Source organism: Petaurus breviceps, unplaced genomic scaffold (genome assembly GCF_028583685.1).
Source record: "Petaurus breviceps papuanus isolate PSGF00001 unplaced genomic scaffold, PetGlider_PUasm1.0 90730, whole genome shotgun sequence".
Lineage (NCBI taxonomy): Eukaryota > Metazoa > Chordata > Mammalia > Diprotodontia > Petauridae > Petaurus > Petaurus breviceps.
This window is the reverse complement of record NW_027187324.1, coordinates 8,683,063-8,704,268: the sequence shown is the minus strand read 5'-3', so window position 1 is coordinate 8,704,268 and position 21,206 is coordinate 8,683,063. Positions and strand designations below refer to the sequence as shown.

The 21,206-nt window shown below is 36.9% G+C and overlaps 1 protein-coding gene across 4 annotated transcripts in view; it reads right to left on the bottom strand.

The window, feature by feature from the left end:
- PIBF1 (progesterone immunomodulatory binding factor 1) overlaps window positions 1-21,206 on the bottom strand; it is a 321,204-nt gene that overhangs the window by 129,365 nt on the left and 170,633 nt on the right. For all 4 annotated transcript variants that reach the window (XM_069066780.1, XM_069066782.1, XM_069066781.1 and 1 more), the window contains exon 13: window positions 3,021-3,111. In XM_069066780.1, the coding sequence (XP_068922881.1) occupies window positions 3,021-3,111 (91 nt within the window). The remainder of the gene's footprint in view (window positions 1-3,020; window positions 3,112-21,206) is intronic.

Here is a 21,206-nt window from a genome sequence, read left to right as displayed (position 1 = left end):
TTTCTTCAGAATTTGTGTACTAAATTTCTGTCTACTTACATGCTACTGGGTCAATAATGGCAGGTGTATGAAAATACAGAAATCAGTCAATAAATTTTTATTAAGCACCTACTATGTGCCAGGCATTGTGCTAAATGCTGGACTTACAAAGAAGGGCAAAAAACCAGTTCCCCCCCTAAGGAATTCATAGTCTAACAGGGAAGACAATATTCAAGCAACATGTACAAAGGAAATAATCAATAGAGAGAAGGGCACTTGAATTAAGACAGATTGGGAAAGACTTCCTATAGAAAATAGGATTTTAGCTAGGATTTTAAAGAATCTAGGAAAGCCAAGAGGCAGAAATGAGGAGGGAGTGCAATCCAAGCATGGGAGACAGTCAGTGAAAATGCCCAGTGAAGAGATAAGAGAGGCTTGTTTGAGGAATAGTAAGGAGGTCAGTGTCACTGAATACAAAAGTATGTAGGGGAATGTAAATTGTAAGGTTGGAAAGGTGAGGAGTAAAGGTAATAGGTTATGAAGGGCTCTGAACACCAAAGAAAGGATTTTATATCTGATTTTCAAGGGAGCCAGTGGAGTTTTCTGAGTGGGGGTGGTGGTGGTGGTGGTGGTGGTAATGTGGTCAGACCTGTGCTTTAGGAGAAAAACTCTGGCAGAAAAATGGAGGACAGACTGGACTGGGGAGCAACTTCTGGCAAGCACACCAATTAGTGGGCTATTGCAATAGTCTAGGTGTGAGGAGATGGGAAGCTTACACCAGGGTAGTGGTACTATCAGATGCATCTGCTCTTCTGCTAGGTTTCAGCTCCATGGATCAAGACGTCCCTCCGATTAAATCTTCTCCTCTAATCTCATTATCATGTATCTAACTCAAACCTTGACTGACACTACCTCCCTCTCCCTTCTTCTCTAACTGGAAGGCTGAAGGGTGGAGTACCAAAATCCTTCTGATGCCTTCCTTTGTAGAGGGCAGAAAGTAGGTTTTTAGGCTCATTCCACTCTGCATTAGCTGCTCTGCCTGGTTTCAACTTCACAGAACAAGATGCCACCATGCCAGATACCCCCTAGTACACCTCTCTCCCACCTTCTGCCTTATTTTGTGTATTGTCTTCCTCCCTAGACTGTAAATTCCTTAAGGGTAGAGAGGTTTTTTAACTAATGGTATCCCCAGCACTTAGTACAGTACCTGGCACATAGCAGGCATTTAATAAATGTTTATTGGATTGGATTGCAGGAGGTGTATTCCAGAGATGAGTGAGGTTTTTTTTTTTTTGAAGATGAATGAGATATGGGCATGTTTGTAAGCAGAAGGGAAGAAGCCATGAGATGGAGAGATTGAGAAGAAATGAGAGAAGGCAATCTGCTGGAGGAGACAAGATGGAATGGGGTCACCTATACAGGCAGAAGGGTTTGCCTTAGCGAGGAGAAGGGCCACCTGTTTGTGTGAGACAGGGGTAAAGGTGAAGATAGTGGCAGAAGGCAGCTGAGTGATATCAGATATAGAAGAGAGAATGCTCTGCAAATGGCCCGGTTTTTTTTTTTTTTTTCAGTATAATATGAAGCAAAGTTCTCAGCTGAGAGGGGGGGAGGAAGGGAGAGCCATGAAACTCTTGAAGAGGGATAAAAAGATTTGGAAGAGTCAACGTGGTGAGTGTGATAGTGAGTCAATTAGAGAGGTATAGAAGGACTTCCTTTCAGCAACGAGGGCTCACTTAAGGTTATGTAACACAAATTTGTAATGGATTCAGTCAGAATGGTCATGTGACTTTCTCCACCTTTGTTTTAACAGCATGTGTGTGGGAATGAGAATGAAAGTAGATGATAGTGGAAGTTATCCAAGTTGGGCAGGGTAAAATCTGTGATATAAGGGGGAAATGAACTAAAGAAAAAAGGACAATGTAGAGTTGAACTGGTTTACCAAAGGAGCATGATGGGGAAATAAGAATGTGGCTAGTGCAAGAGTGATAGCCTGGAAGAAAGCTGAGGAATAGAGGGATCAGAGGTCATAGTGTGGATGAAGAGCAAGGTTTGGTACTGGAAGGTAGAGAGGGCAATACAAAGCCAATAGATTGTGATCCAATAAGGAAATTTCATAATCCTTGATTGTGGAGGCAGCGCATCTGTAGGTGATGGCCAGAGCAAGGGTATGACCATTTTTGTGTGGCTGTGGTGGGGTGGAGGAAAGCTCATAGGAAAGAAGTAGGTTGGGGACCTAGGGGGTTAAGGAGTATGAGGAAGTATCAGTATGTATGTTGAAGTCCCCTAGGATGAGGGTAGGATCTAGGGAGGAGAAGACAGGAACTTAACTCACTGAGGGAAGAATGGAAAGGGACTAGAAGTCTGCAGACAACAGCTACCAGGATTTTAATTGGGTGGAAGATGTAGATAGTATGGATGCTTCAAAGGAGGAGAGGCTACTGAATGTTGATGGTAGGAGGCAAACCCGGAATTGACAAATGAGAAGAAAGAGAAAGTGGCAATAGTACGGTAACTACAAGAACCACATTTTTTTTTAAAGCAATCGGGGTTAAATAACTTGCTCAAGGTTACCCGGCCAGGTGTTTCTGGGTGGGTTCTGAGTGTCTGAGCCCGGATTCGATCCCAGGTCATCCTGACTCTGGGGCCGGTGCTCTTTAATCACTGTGCTACCTGGCCGCCACCAAGAACCACATTTTAACTTGAAAATTCTGTTGCTAATGCAAGCATGAGTAATTCATGTGGAAATTAGGCAGAAATACAATTATATGGCTTTATTATCCCTAGTAGTGGTACCAAGGAACATTTTAATGGAGATAACTGCTTTGTGAAATACTGATTACCGTCCATTACTGTTGTTGTTGCTGAAATACTGATTACCATCCATTATAGTAATGCATAAAAAGTTAAAATGTATATTTTTTCTTAGGGTTATTTTATTAGTAATTTTAAATGTATGTATATCATCAATAAATTCAACAAATTATAAATAAATGCTTAACTAACTTGTCTGAATAAATAAAACTAATGTGCACTGAATTTACCTTTGCTGTAATCGTCTTTTAGCTGTTGTAGGAACATTTGCACCATAACCATAGGAGAAAAGAACCCGTTCTGCCTCCTCTTCATTTTCAACTGTAAAATAGTAAAAACATGCACATTAGTTTTCTAAAAAGTGTGACAAAAGTGAGGAGTAATAATGCTGTGGTATACAATGTGGAAATGCAGAAAACATGAAAAATATTCATCTATTTTTACCATATGTAGATGGGGACTTCCTCTTGATAGGATGCACATGCTAGGATGCATTAGGTTTATTTTTAAAATGCTAAAAGTTGTATCACAGGGATGGTACATCACAGTTAGATGCAAGTTCAGTTGTTTCAATGATGGCAAAGATTTTAATTGCAATTTACGTGGTAAAAAGCATGCTAAGATATAATTATCATTCCAACATGTCCCTTTCATATAAGAAAAATATTTTTATTTAGAGATCTTCACCATTTCTTCGGGAATATAGCATTACCTCAACATATATTAAGAAAATTACAAATTCCCAAAGGAGACGGATATGGAAATAGAATGTATAACCCTAAATTTTTATTAGCATCAGCATTTAAAATATGACATAAGCAAATCCATTTATGTCTCAGCTTTGTTATTCCTGTTAAATGAAGCATATGTGCTCAAGTCAAAAGATTTATAAATGAAAGCAATATTAAAAAGTAATTTGGTATGTTGAGTCACACAACTAAAAATGCTTAATCAAAGTATATACAAAACATTAAGGGTTGGTTATACTAACAAATCAATATTTCTGATATAGACTTATGGAGAATTTATAACATTTGTCAACTATCTCAAATTTTAAAAAGGAAAGCATTGTCAAAATACTTTTAGAAAAAGTCTACACAATAATGCTAATAAATTAAGGTAGAATGTTAGTGTGTTAACACTATTACTGTTTTACCAAGAATATGTATATGTATATATATATAAATTGATTGATCTTTCACTGAGTACTGTGACAAATACAAGTAAGACTCAGAACTTAACTAGTACTAAACTGAAGGCTGGAGTTTAATCCACGTTGAGAAAGCTAAAGTAATAGTATCACAGAATCTGAGATGTCATCTAATTCAATTTGTATCTGAATTTATATCCCTCTTATGACACTGCTAACAACTGGCCACACAGCTTTCTTTTGAAAATCTGAGTGATATGTAAACCCATTACTCTATCAAGGAAGCCATTCTATTTTTGAATAGCTCTAATAGATGGGAAGCCTTTCCAAAAGTTGCCTCTGCAACTTTCATCTACTGTTCTTTATTTTACCCTTTGGTCCTAAACACAAGTCAAGTCTCTATTCCAGAATGAGAAGCTGAGAATTTCCAACTTATAAGGGACTTCAATGGCCAGGAGTTCAAATTAACCCCCAAAGAGAATGCCTAGCTACAACACATCCAGTAAGTGGTCATCCGGTCTTTGCCTGAAGACCTCTAGTGAGGCAGCCCATTCTACTTTTGGATTGTTCCACTTGTTAATGAATTTCTCCTGATTGCAAAATTAAATCTGTCTCTGAAAATTTCACCCATTCTTCCCAGTTCTGACTTTTAGGGGCTGAACAGAAAAAGTCTAATCCCTCTCCTATATGACATTGCCTTTCAAGACCTTGAAGACGGGTATCATGTCCTCTCTGAGTTTTCTTTTCTGCAGCCTAAACATTTACAGTCTTGTCAACTGTTTCTCACGTGGTATGGATTTGAAGGCCTTTTGCTTTACTGTAGCTCCTCCATCTTGGCACCTTTGCTCTCAGGAAATTTCAGAGCTCCTTTAATGACACTAAACTTCTCCCAAAAAGGAAGATCTATCTTTTTTTATATCAATATTCTACCAGTGTTCTATGCAATTGTGAAATATGGAAAATATTCTGAAGATCTGAAAATGAGTATCACACAAAAGACAATAGAATCATAACTTCAGCACATAATAAATGAAGAAAAAGAATAGGAGTAAAAAAGGGTGTCATTAGTAAAATGCATGAAAGCAAAAGAAGACAGGCTGGTCATATGGTATAGTGAACAATGTAGAGGAATAATCCTAGACTGGAAAATTTTAGGGTGATACTTTAGTCCTGGAGCCTTACCTTGTAGTAGAGGGACCTATATAGCTCAACGAAACTATGAACTATGCTATGCAGGGTTACCAGAGATGGAAAGGTCATAATGAAGAGTTCTGAAAAAAGGTGATTTACAGGAGAAAGAAATGACAAAACATTCCAACATCTTTGCCAAGAAAATCCCATGGATAGTATTCAAAAAAAGATATGGTATGAGAATACCATGATATTGTCCATGTGGTCATGAAAAGTCACACTACTGAACAACCGCACAACAACTTTGGTGACCTCTAGGGGGATAAGATGCCTGGAGTCAGGCAGACTCATCCTTTTGAGTTCAAATCTGAACTCAGACACTAACTGGCTGTGTGACCCTAGGCAAGTCATTTGACCCTTTTTGCCTCAGTTTCCTGATCTGTAAAGTGAGCTGGGGAAGGAAATGGCAAACCAGTCTAGCATCTTTGCCAAGAAAACCCCAAAGACACAACTGAAACAAATGAACAAGTTCTTTCCCCACTTGAGGAATTTTCAACCCCAAGATAGAGCTACTGAGAGTCTCTAGTGAATATAAAGGTCTTTGTGGAAGGTGGTTCTCACTAGAGGTGTAGGCTGCTTGGAAAATTAGCAATGCTGAGTTTTCTTCTGGCATGAAGGGATGTCAATCACAAGACAGTATGGTAATTATAGAGTGGCTCTATAGTGAGTCAGTCAGCTAGCATTTATTAAGTCCCTAGGAACTGTGTATGCTAAGCACTGGGGCTACAGTGAAAGGCAAAAACCAAATAGTTCCTGTTCTCACGGAGCTTACAGTCTAATGGGGGAGACAACATACAAATATGCATAAACAAGGTATATACAGAGTGAACTGAGGGTTGTTTCAGAGGGAAGACATTAACATTAAGGAACACTGGGAAAAGCCTCTTGTACAAGGTGGGCCTGAGCAAAGATTTGAAGGAAGCCAGGAGGCAGAGATGAGGAAGGAGGGAATTCCTGTCATGTGGGGCGGTGAAAATGGTCTTAGTTGACTTCTGGGTCATATGAGCAACAAGATGATGGACTAGACATTTTTTTTCTGATCATCATGACCTCTAAAACTCTTCCATAACAGTAACCATACACCAAAGATAAAGTAACTTCAGCTGTCTCCCTGATCTAGGACATCTAGAATACAAAAGAAGGTTTAACGAGAGTCTCCATCCTACCCCCCCAAAACCCATGAACCGATGAGCTTATTTAGCACCCCTCCCCCCCATATCTCATGCTATTGGCAGTGAGGATGCACTAACAGACCAAAGATTACAACACAGACAACAAAACCAGTCCTCAAACCCTAGGTTCCAGGCTACAGTAATTTTCCTTGGATACAACAGACAGCCAGGCAGTGTCAGGTGCTCAGAAGCAAAAGCTTGCTAGAAGCCACAGCCCCGTGCACCAGCAGTGTTCTCAACTCTTATTGCCAAGATGGACAACCCTGTAGCACCAGCAGAGTCAGTGCTGAAGCAAACAAGTTTGTAGCAGCAGCACTGAACGTTGGTACCAGATCAAAGAACTAAGGAAAAGAGGGAGCAGGACAGGACAACTGGACGGCATACTGTGCGTTGGTTGTGTGACCTTGGAGTGTATAGTACTTCACTAAGCCTGAGAGGAAAGAGTGCAACACTGACAGGGCACCAGTTCTGACCAGCCAAAAATCACTGAAGGCAGAGATACTTTGAATCCATCCTCGGTAGAAAACACAAGTGGAGGGGAGGGACTCAAAAAGTGACTGACATAGGGAGAAAAGAATGAAATTAACAAAGATCTCAGGAAGAAGAAAACCCAAAGACCTTGAACACAGGCAGATAAATCAACTAGGAAAATACTAACAGAAGGAAAATATAACCTCCATATCTATTAAGTAAGTTCAGGCAGCTATTAATAAATACTATGAAACAAAGGAAAATGATCCAATAGTTGATGAGATAGAGAACCTTGTCGAATGTGAGAACATGGAACCACTACTGAATGGTTCAAAACAGAAATGAGAATTGTGAGACTGGGATTATATTACCACATGGGAGAGTTACATGAAAGGAAGAGGAAGGAAAGGGAAAAGCGCAATAAAGAGACTTTGAGGCAAATATGAGAAAAAAGGTAACTGGTGGAGTGTATAGATCAATGGTCAGCATAACCAGAGATGTGGTAAGGGAGGGACCTTACCATGAGGCAATGATCTCTGTTACCTACAGGAACTGACGTTTTTCTAGGAGTGAGAGACAAGAAGAGGAAAATACATGTGGCAAGCTCTAAAAGGTAGAGGTAGAAACTGCCTAGAGGTGAGAACCTAGAATGGATACATTGGAAGATCTGATTACATGAAGCATGCAGAGAAAAGAGAGAAACCAGATAATCGGAGTGGTCATGAATCAGAGGGTCTAGAGCAGATGGAAAATGAATGAAGGAAATCCTTTCTGGAAAGGAACACAAAAAAATGAATAAAAAAAACACAAATGAAGAAGAGTAGTTGAAGGGGAGGAGAAGAAAGGGGAATCTATATTAAAAGGAAAAATGAAGGGAGTTGAATTAGACAAAAGCAGGAAAGAAAAATGTACTAATATGTAAAATCCCACAGGAAAAGGAGTACAAATGAGAGACAGTGATGGTGGAATAGAGCCAGTGGGAACAGGAACACCTTAAAAAAATTAATGTAACTGAAGGAACATAATACTGTGTTTACATCACAAAAGAGGGGAAAGCCAATAACTTGAAACCCCTCCCCCCCAATATTAGAGACTGATGGAAGAAAATATAAACCTAAATTTCCTAACTTTAAATATGAATAGATATTAAACAATACAGCATAATAAAAAGAATAACATTGGATAAGAAAACAAAACCCTACATTCTGTTGCTTATAAGAAATACATTTAATAAACAAAGATATACACAAAATAAAACTGAAGGGATAGAGAAAATTTATAACATATCAAGTGAATCCCAAAAAGCAGGAGTTATGATCATGCTATCTGGAAAAGCAAAAACAAACATTCAGAAAATAAAAAGGGATAAACAAGGAAACTATATTATGTTAAAAGGAACTATGGACAACAAACCTATATCAGTAATTAATTTAAACTCTCCAAATACCTTAACATCCTAATTACAAAGGAAACATTAATTGAGTAACAAAAAGACAATAGATAGTAACACAATAGTCACAAATAACTTCAATATTCCTTTATCAGTTTTGGGTAAGTCCAACTGAAGGATTAAAAAAAAAAGGAAAATATGATACTGAACAAATTTTAGGAAAAACTAGCGTTAAAAGACTACAGCATCTTTTAAATGGGACAGTAAAAGAATATGTATTATTTCTCAGCACAACCTTGACCTTTTACCCAAAATCACCATGTAAGGTAGAGAGATATTGCAAAGAAATGCAAAAAGGCAGAAAAAGTCAAAACATCTTTTACAGATCATACTGAAATCAAAATAGAGTTTGCTTCAGGAACAAATAACAAAAGAGACAGACTCAAATGGAGACTTAACAGTGAAATCATAAACAATAAGGGAGTTAAAGAACAAATGATAGAAATATGTAAAATAAAAATGATGAAACATCAAAATTTCCAGGAAGCAGTTAAAGCGATCTTGAAATGAAAAATCTGGAGACAGAATGTTTTGTGTGAGGGATAGTGAAGATCCAGTGTCACTGGATCAAAGAGTATGTGGAGAATACTGGATGCGTCTCTGATGAGAGGCTGGGTGGTCTACAACAGGGGAGAATTTTCTTGTTTATGAGCTTGAAAGGATATACCTGTGCTTTGTTTTCACTAACAATCTTTGTGACTCCCAAGACCAAGATTTCCTTCCCTTCTATTGTTACCTTCCTTATACATGTTGTCTCTCCCTACTAGGATATAAACATCTTGAGACCAGAGATTGCCTCACTTTTGTAATTTAGATAACTATACATGGGTTATATTTTAAAAATGGTGAATATGAAGAATGTAGAGAAATAAGGAAAGACTTATTAGAAGTCATGTGAAGATATATACATTGGCAAAACATACACTGATTATGACTATGCATTTTAAAAACAGCAGTAACATTTTATGAATATATAGATAGAAAAGAGACAACTCAGGTATGCAGATCAAAATTTTTTTCTTTTAAAATGTTTTCTTAAAGTTTACATTTTTATCTCCCTTCTCTCTCAGTTTGAAAACATTATAGTTTTCACTTGCTGGCTTTATTTGGAGTATCTATATTACATTTATCTATTTGTTCAAATGAACACTAGGTAATTTAATCTGTGAAAAAGCAAATAGCTTATTCTACTGGAGTAAAAGGATGAGACTACCTCTATATTATTTTTATTTCTGGCTTGTCTTACACAACTGCTATTTGTTACATTAACTAGAACTCGTTATAGGTAATATTTTGTTGTATATCTGCAATACTGTCTATGGAATTATAATTAATTATGAAAAATATCATTTATACTTCTTTGTTGATGTGAGACTTGTTCAACTTTCCTATTAATTACTGAGGTATAATCTTGTGGTTGTTCAGACCTATGATTCCATTAGTATAGGGAATTACTGATAGCCAAACTCCTTCAACCAATGAAGGCTGGAAATTCATCTGTAAGCTTTAGAGAAATGCCTGAAATGACAGGGTAAATAACTTGACCAGGGTCACAAAGCTTGAATGTGTCAGGAATAGGACTTGAACATAGTCTGTATGACTGTAAGGCTGGCTTTCTATCTACTATCCCATAGGACTTTCCTCGGTAATTCACATTTTCCTGCTTTGTTTTCTCATCCATAAAATAAGATGCGGAAATGAAAATGTCAAAAGTATTTAGGAGCCTTTGTAATGTCTAATTGACAGTATTTTCCAAGTAGGGATATTCCAAAGGGGACTTTGGATCATGCTTGTCAAGATCATGTAGGACTTTACTATGTATCTTCTTGAAGTGAAGGGGTGGAGTGTGAGGGAATGCTTTCGTTCTCTTCTATTCTTTAGGTGCATCGGTACAGTTTAAAATTTTGCTCCAGCTTCACTGGCTAGAATCAGGGGTGGGGAACCTGAGGCCTCAAGGCCACATGTGGCCCTATGTCCTCAAATGAAAGGATTTGTTCTGTAAAAACTGGACTCAGTCAAAAAGGTCTCTCACCCAAGGACCTAGAAGGTCACATGTGACCTCAAGGCTGCAGTTAACCCACCCCTGGCTAAAGAGTGCTACTATGCCACTTCAAATTCAATGTAGAAAAGATTTTGTGGACCATAAAGCCAGCTTGTTGAGTAGTGTACACTGTTAAAGACACTAACAGTTGTACTCATGGCAGGAATTACTAAGTAATGCATGATTCTCAACAAAGCTACATTGGGTTATGTGCTATGGAGGCTGTTCATTCAAGGTGAATAAAGAGACATGGTGAAAATACAAAGAATTTAAAATGTTTTCAACAGACAAAAACTTTTCTTAATGATTAATTATTAAGCATCTCCCTTTTGTGTTGGATTTAAAATTATTATAATAACTTACATTTATATATCAGTTTACAGAATAGAAAGTATTTCCCCCACAGGAACCCTGGGAAGAAAGTAGTAAAGTACCATTAAACCCCCTTTTTGGATGAGGTGTCTCAGGCTCAGAGAGCCAGAGACTTGCCCATAAACACAGCCAAGTGTCAAGCTGGATTGAGAACCCAGGACTTTTGATTCTAAGAATGCCCTTGCCACTAAAAAATTCTGTCTTCTCTGTAACAGTATAAAATATAATACCAATAATCAAAGAGTTTAAATCAAGGTGATGGAGGAAAAAAAATACCTAACACATATGAAACAACATTGAACAGTAGTACAATAGAGCATGTAATTAAATACTAAATCATGAAATACAGAATACAAACACTGAAAGAATTCAGAAAAAGGTTGGCTTCTTCATGGAAGGTTTCAAGGATAAGGCTGGAGTTTATGTGGGCCTTGAAGGATTGGCAGCATTTGGATAAAGAAAAGGCAGAGTGGAGGGCACTATAAGTGACGAGCATAAGATAGGAACAGTAAAGAAAAGCAGAAATGAATATTAAGCAATGAAGTTCAACAAGAAAGAGCCATTAGTGGGGAAGAGATGACAAGTAAGGCTGAATAAGCTGAGCGTGGGCAGAATATTGGGCCTTAAAAGTCAGGTGGAAGGTTTTAGATTGGAAATAGTAAGAAAAAGAATGCAAATGAAGATCTTTTGCCAGTGGATGAAGATGGATATACTGTTTAAAAAGAAACTGTTCTGGATGGATGTCGGGTCAATATGGTCATTTAAAGAGGAAGGTTTCCCAGCTCTCATAGACTTAGTAATCCATCAAAAACCTGAAATTCACATCATATCAAATGAGTGAGAAATCCAATGAAAAACTATATAGGTATGGCTCATTTTATTACACTTTGCTTTACTGTGCTTCACAGATACTGCTTTTATTTTTAAAAATTAAAGGTTGGTGGCAGCTTTGTATCAAGCAAGTCTATCAGCATCATTTTCCAAATAGCATGTGCTCATGTCATGTCTCTGTGACACACTTAGGTAATTTTTGCAATATTTCAAACGTTTTCATTATTATTATATAATATTACATACGCTATGGTGATCTGTGATCAGAGATCTTTGATGTCACTGTTGTAATTGTTTTGGGGCACCATTAACCACACCCACATAAGACAGTAAACTTAACTGATAAAATGTTTCTGTTCTGCCTGCTCCTGGCTGATCGTTACCCTTTCTTTCTCCTTTTCTTTGGGCCTTCCTATTCTCCTAGACACAATAATATTGAAATTAGGTCAGTTAATAAACTCACAATGGCCTTTAAGTGTTGAAGTGAAAGACAGGGTCAATCAATGTGGCAAACTTCATTACTGTATTATTTTAAGAAATAGTCACAGCCATCCCAACCTTTAACAACCACCACTCTGATCTGTCAGCAGTCATCAACATCCAATAGAAGCAAAGCTTTTAGTGATTAAGACAATCTTCCTCTGAATTCTCTCAGTGTTTGTACAGTATGTCTTATGACTTAATAATTATAGGCTGTTCTATTATTCACTGTTACTTCATGTATGCTGATTTGCAGATACACTGGGTTTCCTGAAGAGAGGCCTTCTCATCCCCATGATTTCTGAGGAGAGGAGCTTGTTCTGTAGGAGGAGCAACTTGGACCTCTCCCTTTGCTGGCAGATGAGTCACATGGGCTGTATAAATGTCTCTGTGAAAGGCAAGACAACTAAAGAACAAGAATTACCTTTACTATTTATGGATTCAGGTAAAAAACCTTTTGCATTTTCAGTCTGGCTTAAATAAAATGTGTCACTATACTGTTGTCTTTAGTCTAAGCCCCCTTTTTTAATGCAGAAATGGGTCCATCTCCTCAAATGACACATGGCTTATGCAGGCTAGGGAGTATATTTGCTTTAACAGAATCCATTTATAATAATGCACTGATTAGAAACAAACATATTTTCTGAAGCAGTTCAACTAAGAGCTATATCTAGAACTACTTTGCTAGCTATTAAATTTGAAGTAGGGTTGAAACTACTTTGTGGCCACTGGGAATCATTTCCCTTAGTTTTCTCTTCCCCTAGTTGTTAATTTATATGTGCCCCATAAATATGTCTGGGGTTCAATGAATAATAACAAGAGCTAGAATTTATATAGCATTTACCATGTGCCTGACACTGTGCTTGGCACTTAGCACTAGGCTGTACAATTAGGACAAAATTCTTGGATATGACTTTGTTTAAATTACTGAATGTAGTAGAATACAAAGAAAATGATTAACAAATGGCAGGGATTTAATATGTACTTGTGTGAACAAATTAAATATCTTCTTGTTTAGAGCTATCTTGTGTTTAGAGCATTGAAATAAAGTCAAGAAATTGAAATTTAACATAAATAAACATAAACCTGTACACTTTCAAAAATCAACTGCACAAATACAGGATGATGGAAGACTTAGTTGGTCAACATCTGTAATGAAAAGATTTGGAGGTATTTAAGCAGAGATTGTATAGGCACCTCTAATAATTGCTTTAAATAGGATATTTAAAAATGATATTTGAGGTTGAATATAATTAATTTATTCAGTAAAAATGTATTAAATACTTGGTATATGTATTTGGTACTACTATATACTACTTTATATACTTACTATAGGAAGTCTGGGAGAGATACAAACTTTAGATAAGATACTGTCTCTGATAGTCATGAATTATATATAATCTAAGACAGGAGTTCTTATTCTTAACTTTTCTTTGTCATGGATTCCTTTGGAAGTCTGATGAAGTCTATTGGATACATTCTCAGAATAATGTTGTTTTTAAAAAGTTGTAGCTGAAGGAAATAGCAAATTTCAGTTACAGTTTAGCAAAAATAAAGATGTAAATTTTTTTCTCATCCTGAGCTCATGGAACCCTTGAAATCTGTCCAGAAAATAGACTGGTCCAAGAAAACAGAAGGTCCAAGACACAGATAATTCCAATACACATGATGTGTGTGCTAGAGAATTTAAATACAAATATGTGAAGCTCTAGGGGTAAGTAAAGTTGTTACTGACAGGGCAATCCAGTAAGTCTCATAGAAGGAGGTAGATTTGAGCTGGTTTTTAAATGATGGGTAGAAATCTGATAGGCAAAGAGAGAGAACATTTTAGACATAGGAAATTGTGTAAGCAAAGACAAAGAAGAGAGAGAACCTGCTCTGGGAGCAGTGTTCAGTCTGATTGATTTCTAAGATGTCTTCCCACTCTAATTTCTATGATTCTATTACATATGTTTTAAAATTCTGACTTCCTTTCTTCTAATTGCTCTGAATCAGCATGATTTTGTTACTGAAACACAGAAAGGAAATCAAGGTTAAAAGCTTAAAGTAGTTTTACAGGAGAGATAAGTCTTCAGTTTTTTTAATATCACAAGAATCATATACTGAGGCACATGAGACTCTCACTGAAATCAAGATAACTACAAATATTCTGGTTATGTGAAATGTGAGAAACTTTTTAAAGGAATCTGACCATCTTTCTCCCCATTAACACAAGCCCTCAGGTTCAGGCCCTTTCTTTCTCCTGGACTACTGAGACAGTCTCCTAACTGGTCTTGGGGATGAGAGGATCATAGATTCAGAGCTAGAAACATCATCATTTGTTTCTCTAATCTTTCTCCTCTTCTAACTCATACTGACAGATGTTGTAAGCATTTTTAAAGCACAAGTCTAACTAGCTCCCCTGCCTAGGAAGACTTCTTGGTTCCCTGTTGCCTCTGGAAGAAAATGCAAACTCCTCTCTTTGGCACTGAAAGCCCTTCACGATCAGATTCCAACCTATCTATCCAAGTTACTTACACATTCTTCCTCCTCACACATTGTATATTCCAGCCAAATTGTCCTCCTTGTTTTTCCTTGTATATAATCTCTCACATGGGTAATACTCTATGTCCTCTTGACTGCTTCCTACAACTCACAGCTTCCTTCAAGACACAGCTCACCTCTTTCAATAGGGATTTCCTGATGTTTCTAAGTATCCTTAGCATCCTTCATGTGAAATGACTGCAGTTATTTTGCACATATCTTATATTTACTTATGAAAATGTAGCATTCTGGTACATAAACTTCTTGAGGGCAGGTACCGTCTCATTTTTGTATTTGTAAATCCATTCTTTAGCACAGTGTCTAGCTTACACATGGTAGGCATTTAATAAATGCTTAAAAGCAATCTATGAGGAAAATACACTTTCAAAATACAGATTTTCCATGAAAAAGTTTTCATTTTGTGTTTAACCACAAATTTGTACTATTTTTTTATTGAATAAAACATTATTTATAGCAAGAACAATAATAATGATAAAGTACAGTTTCTCTAATATTATGTAATTGGACAGGGGTCTCTCTGCTGATGAGCCTAGAGTCCTATGACAAAGCTTCCCCATGCCCAGGAAGTAGTTAGGAAGACTATCCCAATATAAACTCTGGCAGGTTCTACCAGGTTGAAAAGGCTTTGAGTACATTCCCAGTGACAGACTGTGTCTACCTTACAAGAACCAACCCAGATAGGTACAAAGAGGTTCATCACACTCCTGGGTGATTAATTCTTTGGTTATGGCAACCTGTGAAACAATGAAAAATACAGTCCTGTGTGATTCACTCAAAGTATATAAAAAAGGGATCTTGAGGCTACTTTTCAAACCATTAGAATCACTTGCTGTAGAACTGCTTCAGCCACGAACATGGCATAGGCCCTTTTCTGAAAACTTCCATCATCCAAGCTTTTATTCTTGGTTTGGTTTAATTCTATTCCTCCAAAAATACTTTGCTACATGAGACATGGTTAAAGCAGTCACGATAATTAACTGAGAACCTACCAAGTATAAAATACAAGCCCTACAAGCCCTTCAGCTGCCTTATTGAGATGGTCTGAAGTGAAGGCACCTGTGATCCTTGTGTAAATACAGCCTACCTATTCCTTACTAACAAGAATAAAGGAGAGCTTAGGGAATGGAATCTTGGTTTTATCTTTCCCTCCTTGATCCTATTCCCCCATATTCCTGTCCCTTCAGTGGTTTGCTTTAGGTCTTCAGCCTTCCCTTTTTTGAGTTAAAACTGACTGTAATAAATATTCTATTTCTGCATACATTACTATTCTGTCAGGTTCTTTTGTGAAAGTCCTATAACTGCTCTTAAGGACTGGGAGAGTTCTAGCTTCAGTAATGATTGCAGAGTCGTGGAGAAAGCAGAGTACTAAGACTTAAAAAGATTTTATGTCATCTACAGGCATTATTTTAATTGTGGAGTAAATGAATCACATCAATCTTGATATTTTCATTATAAATGAAACTAGAACACTAAGTAAAATCCCACCTAAAAAGAAGTATGATTGAAAATTTTTATTTCCTTAGAAAGGCATAAATAAGGCATTAACTGAGTTGGTTTTTATTGTATATACACAGGGAAGAAGAAACATAATTTTCTGGGACAGTCGTTTATCTCATATTGCTGTGCTCACAATTGGTATTTAAAAAAAGAACACCATGGAGATAACAGTATGTTTATGGGACCTTATGTGTTGGAGAGAGTTGAGATAATAAAGAGTTTCAGTGCAGAATTCTTAAGTCCCTCCAAGTAAAATCAATATATACTGCAATGCTTAGTATTGCAATTAAATGCAAAGTAGTACAATTGAATACAAAAGTTCAACATAGGGAAAGAAAGCAAAAAAATGGTGAAAAACATGGCTAAAGAATAAGAAAGGAAATAGGTAAGAGGCTTATAGACTACACAGATGCTTCATACATCTACATTGAATATTTTCTTCAAAAAGAATGGTCTGGGGCATTAAGCATGATGAATACTGAAAAACATCACAAAAAATTAAACTTACATAATTTAATAGATAGGTAATGATTGGTTACAAATCAGTAACCACACAAATCAACTAATAACTAGTAAATTAACTAGTTCTGAATCAGTTGTCGGGTGTACAGTGACTTATTGGCAAGCAAAAGAAAAATCAATACTAAATCTTCCTGGGTCTCAGTGTCTTCTCATTTTCTTTTTTTTTTTGCTTTTTGGAGGGCAATTGGGGTTAAGTGACTTGCCTAGGGTCACAAGGCTAGTTTTTGTGTGCGTGTGTATGTGCATGTGTGTGTGTACATGTCTGAGGCTGGATTTGAACTTGGGTCCTCCTGACTCCAGGGCCAGTGCTCTATTCACTGCACCACCTAGCCGCTCCTCTTCTCATTTCTTAATCTCAGGGATTGGACTAAATGGTCTCTGAAGTCTCTTCTGGCTCTAAATCTGTGATGCAACTTTATCTTGTATGAATTGGAAGAGCACTGGGAAGAATGTAACTACTGAGCAGAAGGAATGGGCAATTACCCCAACTATTGGTTGGGTTCATCTATACAATCTCTATATAGTGTTGATTTTAGTCAAAGTCATAACATTGCAGGAGTTAAAAAAAAAGCAAGCATAAGGCTGATGTAAAAAATAAGAATCCCAAAGGTCTTGGCAATTGGGTTGGTTTTATAGTTTATTTATAAGAACGCTTACAGGTCCCTGAAAAGCCTAAATAAGAGCTGCTTAATAATAAGATTTTTAGAGGACAGATCAGTTCTAGGCCAGTGATATGTCAGAATTATGACTTGGACTTCTAGATAAATTTATTTACTATTTGAATTTTTTATTTTTTACGTTATAGATACATTGCAGCAAATACCCAAATGATTCATAAGGTACATTCTCTGAAAAAGTTAAGTAAAAATGCCCAACAGAAAGACTGATGGTATGTGTCACACTTCTTTTTTGTAGCTTCTCAATTTTTAATAGAAAGGAATTTGTACAATTTAAGCTGGTGGTTGTGTTCTTCTGTTGGCATTTAATAACTTCAAAATAAATTCAAATCACTGGGAAAGCCTCAGAAACATTACTCAACTCACTAAAAGTTGTATGGAATGGAGTATTGTCAACTTGTGTGTCAAGGCAACTTATTAAAGTTATGCTCTTCAAATAAGTTAAACCATCTATAGGAGGGAAAGACTGATTAGGGGCACTGCTGCCCTCTTCCCCCTATTAAGCATGGATATGTCCATTTGGTAACTTGTTAAGGGATCAAGACAATATGTGATTGGTATTCAGTAACTAGGGCTGTCTTCAAGATGAACTTTTGTCCATGGCTGGATGGTTGTTGGAAGATCCATTCCTGTGCAGGTGTAGAGATAACAGGCCTCTCGCCTTTCTTCCAGTATCATGATGATAGGGGTAGTGGGAAGGAATTTTCTGCTCCTCTAGTCTTGCTGGGGGGAAGCTAATGGCAACTTAGAGCAGAAGCATATGACAGGCTGAATGCGCTTACCTAGGTAGCCAGGGAAGGAAGACCCTGAATTCCTTGTTGCCCTGTACCTTTCTATTTCTATTTCAGAGCACATGTCAGAAGTCAGAGATATGGTTAAGCTTTCCTAGCCTAAGGGATGACAACAGCTGAGACAGTGATAAGCTTATGCAGAAATACATGGCAGATTCAGATATTTGCTTGTTTTTATGTTTTTTTTTTTTTTTAAGAGATAAAGAACTTTTCTGGGTAGGTCCCAGAGAATGGACTTAGTGTCACAGCGTAGGGGGCAGGCGGGATGTAAGGAAGAGCTAGGCCACAGGTTTCACATTCACTTTACATTTTAAAAGTATTCTGATTATCAAAAGACCTCAGAAAAATACAAAGATTTATCATGGTAATCTTCACCCTTGGTATAGTAAACAAATGCGTTTTTGTTGTTTACCCACAACAAAAAAGGAAAAATAAAAGTATATCCCAAATGTCAGCATATGCAATGTAATGTGTGAAATTTACAATAAGCTTCTTTATACTGATACTTTGATAAACATAGGGAGGATGTGTTGCTGTAGACAAGTCAAGGTAAAATCTAGGAAGATGGTTGTTAAAAATCTATCTTGAGTGGCTATTGGTTTTCAACGGGAATAGGGAACATTTTTTAATTTTAAAAACATACTAGCACAGAGGGTAAGGAAACTTAAGACTAAAGTTAAATTAAATTTAATAATTTAATAGGGCAGCTTAGGTGACTCAGTAGATGGTGCTGAGATTGGAGTAAGGAAACTATGAGTTCAAATCTAGTCTCAAACTTTACTAGCTGTGTGACCCTGGGCAAATCACTTAACCCCATATTTGCCTTGATCCACTAGAGAAAGAAATGGCAAACCATTCCAGTATCTTTGCCAAGAAAACCCCATATGGGGTCAAGAAGAGTTGGACATGCCTAAATGACTGAACAACTGGACAACATATGGTACTCTAAGAAGGTCAGTTTTTAATATGATTTTATAGATAAAGTGTTTTTAATGCCAGAAAATCCAATATTCAGTGTTTCATAAGGGCTCATTTTGTGATAAATTCTATTGGTTATAGATGTACTCAAATTGTGTTTTATTGTCTTTTTTTGTTGTCTTTACATTATTGTCATCATTGTGCATCATATTTGAATGAATGAAGCAAAGCACTATGCCAAGTGCTAGGTATATACATGAAAAGTAGGAGTTCATATTCATTCTAATGGGAGAAATATCACATATGGATGGTTTTAGCTACAAGTCAAGATGGAAAAGTCTTATGATATTTAGGGTAAAGTGGCAAAGCAAATGTTCGTATCTCTTTTTCAATGTTATTTGCATTGATAAAACTATGTCAGTTTCTGATGATGAACCATTTGACCGTGCTGAGGACTGGTGACAAGAACTTCTTTTTCTGCATCTTCAGTAGCTATGGCTATAATAAGACATCCATAGTGTAACAGATGCATGTAGCAAGAGTGGTGCTATGCTATATCTCGATAGAGGCTGTTTCCCTGAAAGATGGCTGAGGGCAATGGGCAGAAAGTATTGTTATGTCCAAGGCTCTTGGGTTTTGGGTCATGGGTTGTCTCCATTAGGTTATAAGTGGAGATGGTGGTCAAGGTAGAGCTGATGGTTTGACTTTTCTTGATATACTCTGCCTCCTATCTCTCCCTCAGTGTGCCTTACTGCATCAGCTGGGCTGACTTGCTTGCCCTATGTGTGGCAATTGGTGGGGATGGTTGGCCCCTTCTCCATAGGAGGTGCCTATACTGATGACATCTGCAAAGACTGGGCTAGGAAAAGGACTGTGTAGTCTGGGAGGTATTGTCACTCCCTGGGTTCTTTTATCTTTCTTTGTTCTTTTAGCTCTGCTTTATTCATTCTGCATCACTTCAGAGAAGTCTTCTGATGTTTCTCTAAATTCTTTATATTCATATCATTAAATTTACATGCTATACTTTGTTTAGCCATCTTCCCACCACTGGACACTATTTTATTTCCAGCTTTTTATAATTACATATTATGGTGTCACGGCTTTTTATTTTTTTACATAAGGGTCTTTTTTGCTATCATTAATATTCTTAGGGTATAAACTCAGTAGTAGGACCTCTAGGTCAAAGAGTATGAACAATTTAGTAACTTTACTCATGTAATTTTTCAGCATAGCCTAACTTACCAGAGCCCCATTAAGAATAATTTTTCCCATTACTGATCATATTTGTGAATTCAATATGTGTAAGCTGGCATCTCAGACTTGTTTTAATTTGTTTTTTTTTTCTGATTATTAGTAAATTTAAACAATTTTTCTGATGACTGTTGATAGTTTATTGTTTCTTTTAAAAACTAAAGACATCACTTTTTGCTGAATGGTTCTTAATTTTATTAAAAATTTCAATTCCTTCTATATTTTGGATGTTACACTTTTATGAGATTTTAATACAAAACTTTCCCTAATCTGTAGCTTTTGACTAGCTTTAGCAATATTGATTTTGTTGATGCAGTATCTTTTTTTATGTAACAAAATAGCCTATTTTATATTTTATGTCTAGTTGTGAATTCTTTGCTGATACAATTTTTTTTATAGCATGAATTTTATATTAAGACCATTTATTAGCGTGAAATATATTTTGGTAATGGTATAGATATTAGTCTATCCATAATTTCCATCTGTAATGGTAATGGTAATTTGAAGATCTTCCCTACCCCTTAACAGGCCTAAGGGAACCTGAAGATCTTCCCTGCCCCCTAATAGGCTGAATGTAATCACATAGAGCCTGTGGTAGAAGGAGCTTGCTAAATGGAGCACAGCCCACAGGAAGCTGGGAGTCAGAACAGTTAGAGCCGGAAGGAGGAGAAGATTTGAGTGTTTGTTTGTGGGAAGGCTAAAGGATAGTGTGGTTCCCTTTCTGTCCTATGGTGTATTAACTTCTTTGTTGCTATGATGGAAATGACTTTCTGGTGTTGGGATTTGATTTTCTGGTGTCTGAATAAATATTTTGCTTCTGTTTTATACATGGAGAGTCTGTTGTATTTTGTGATTCAGAACTGTACTGGCATATTCATAGTTGCCGTTGGTGCTGCAAATATTGTGCTGGTGATATACCATCAAAGTGCTTTTAGGTTTTCTTAGCAGTTCTTGTAAAATACAATGCCCTTCCTAGTGGTATGCATTCTTGTATCACTAGACTATTGGATGTATTTGCTTTTAGGTCTTATAATTCCATAAATTTAACTTTCTATTTG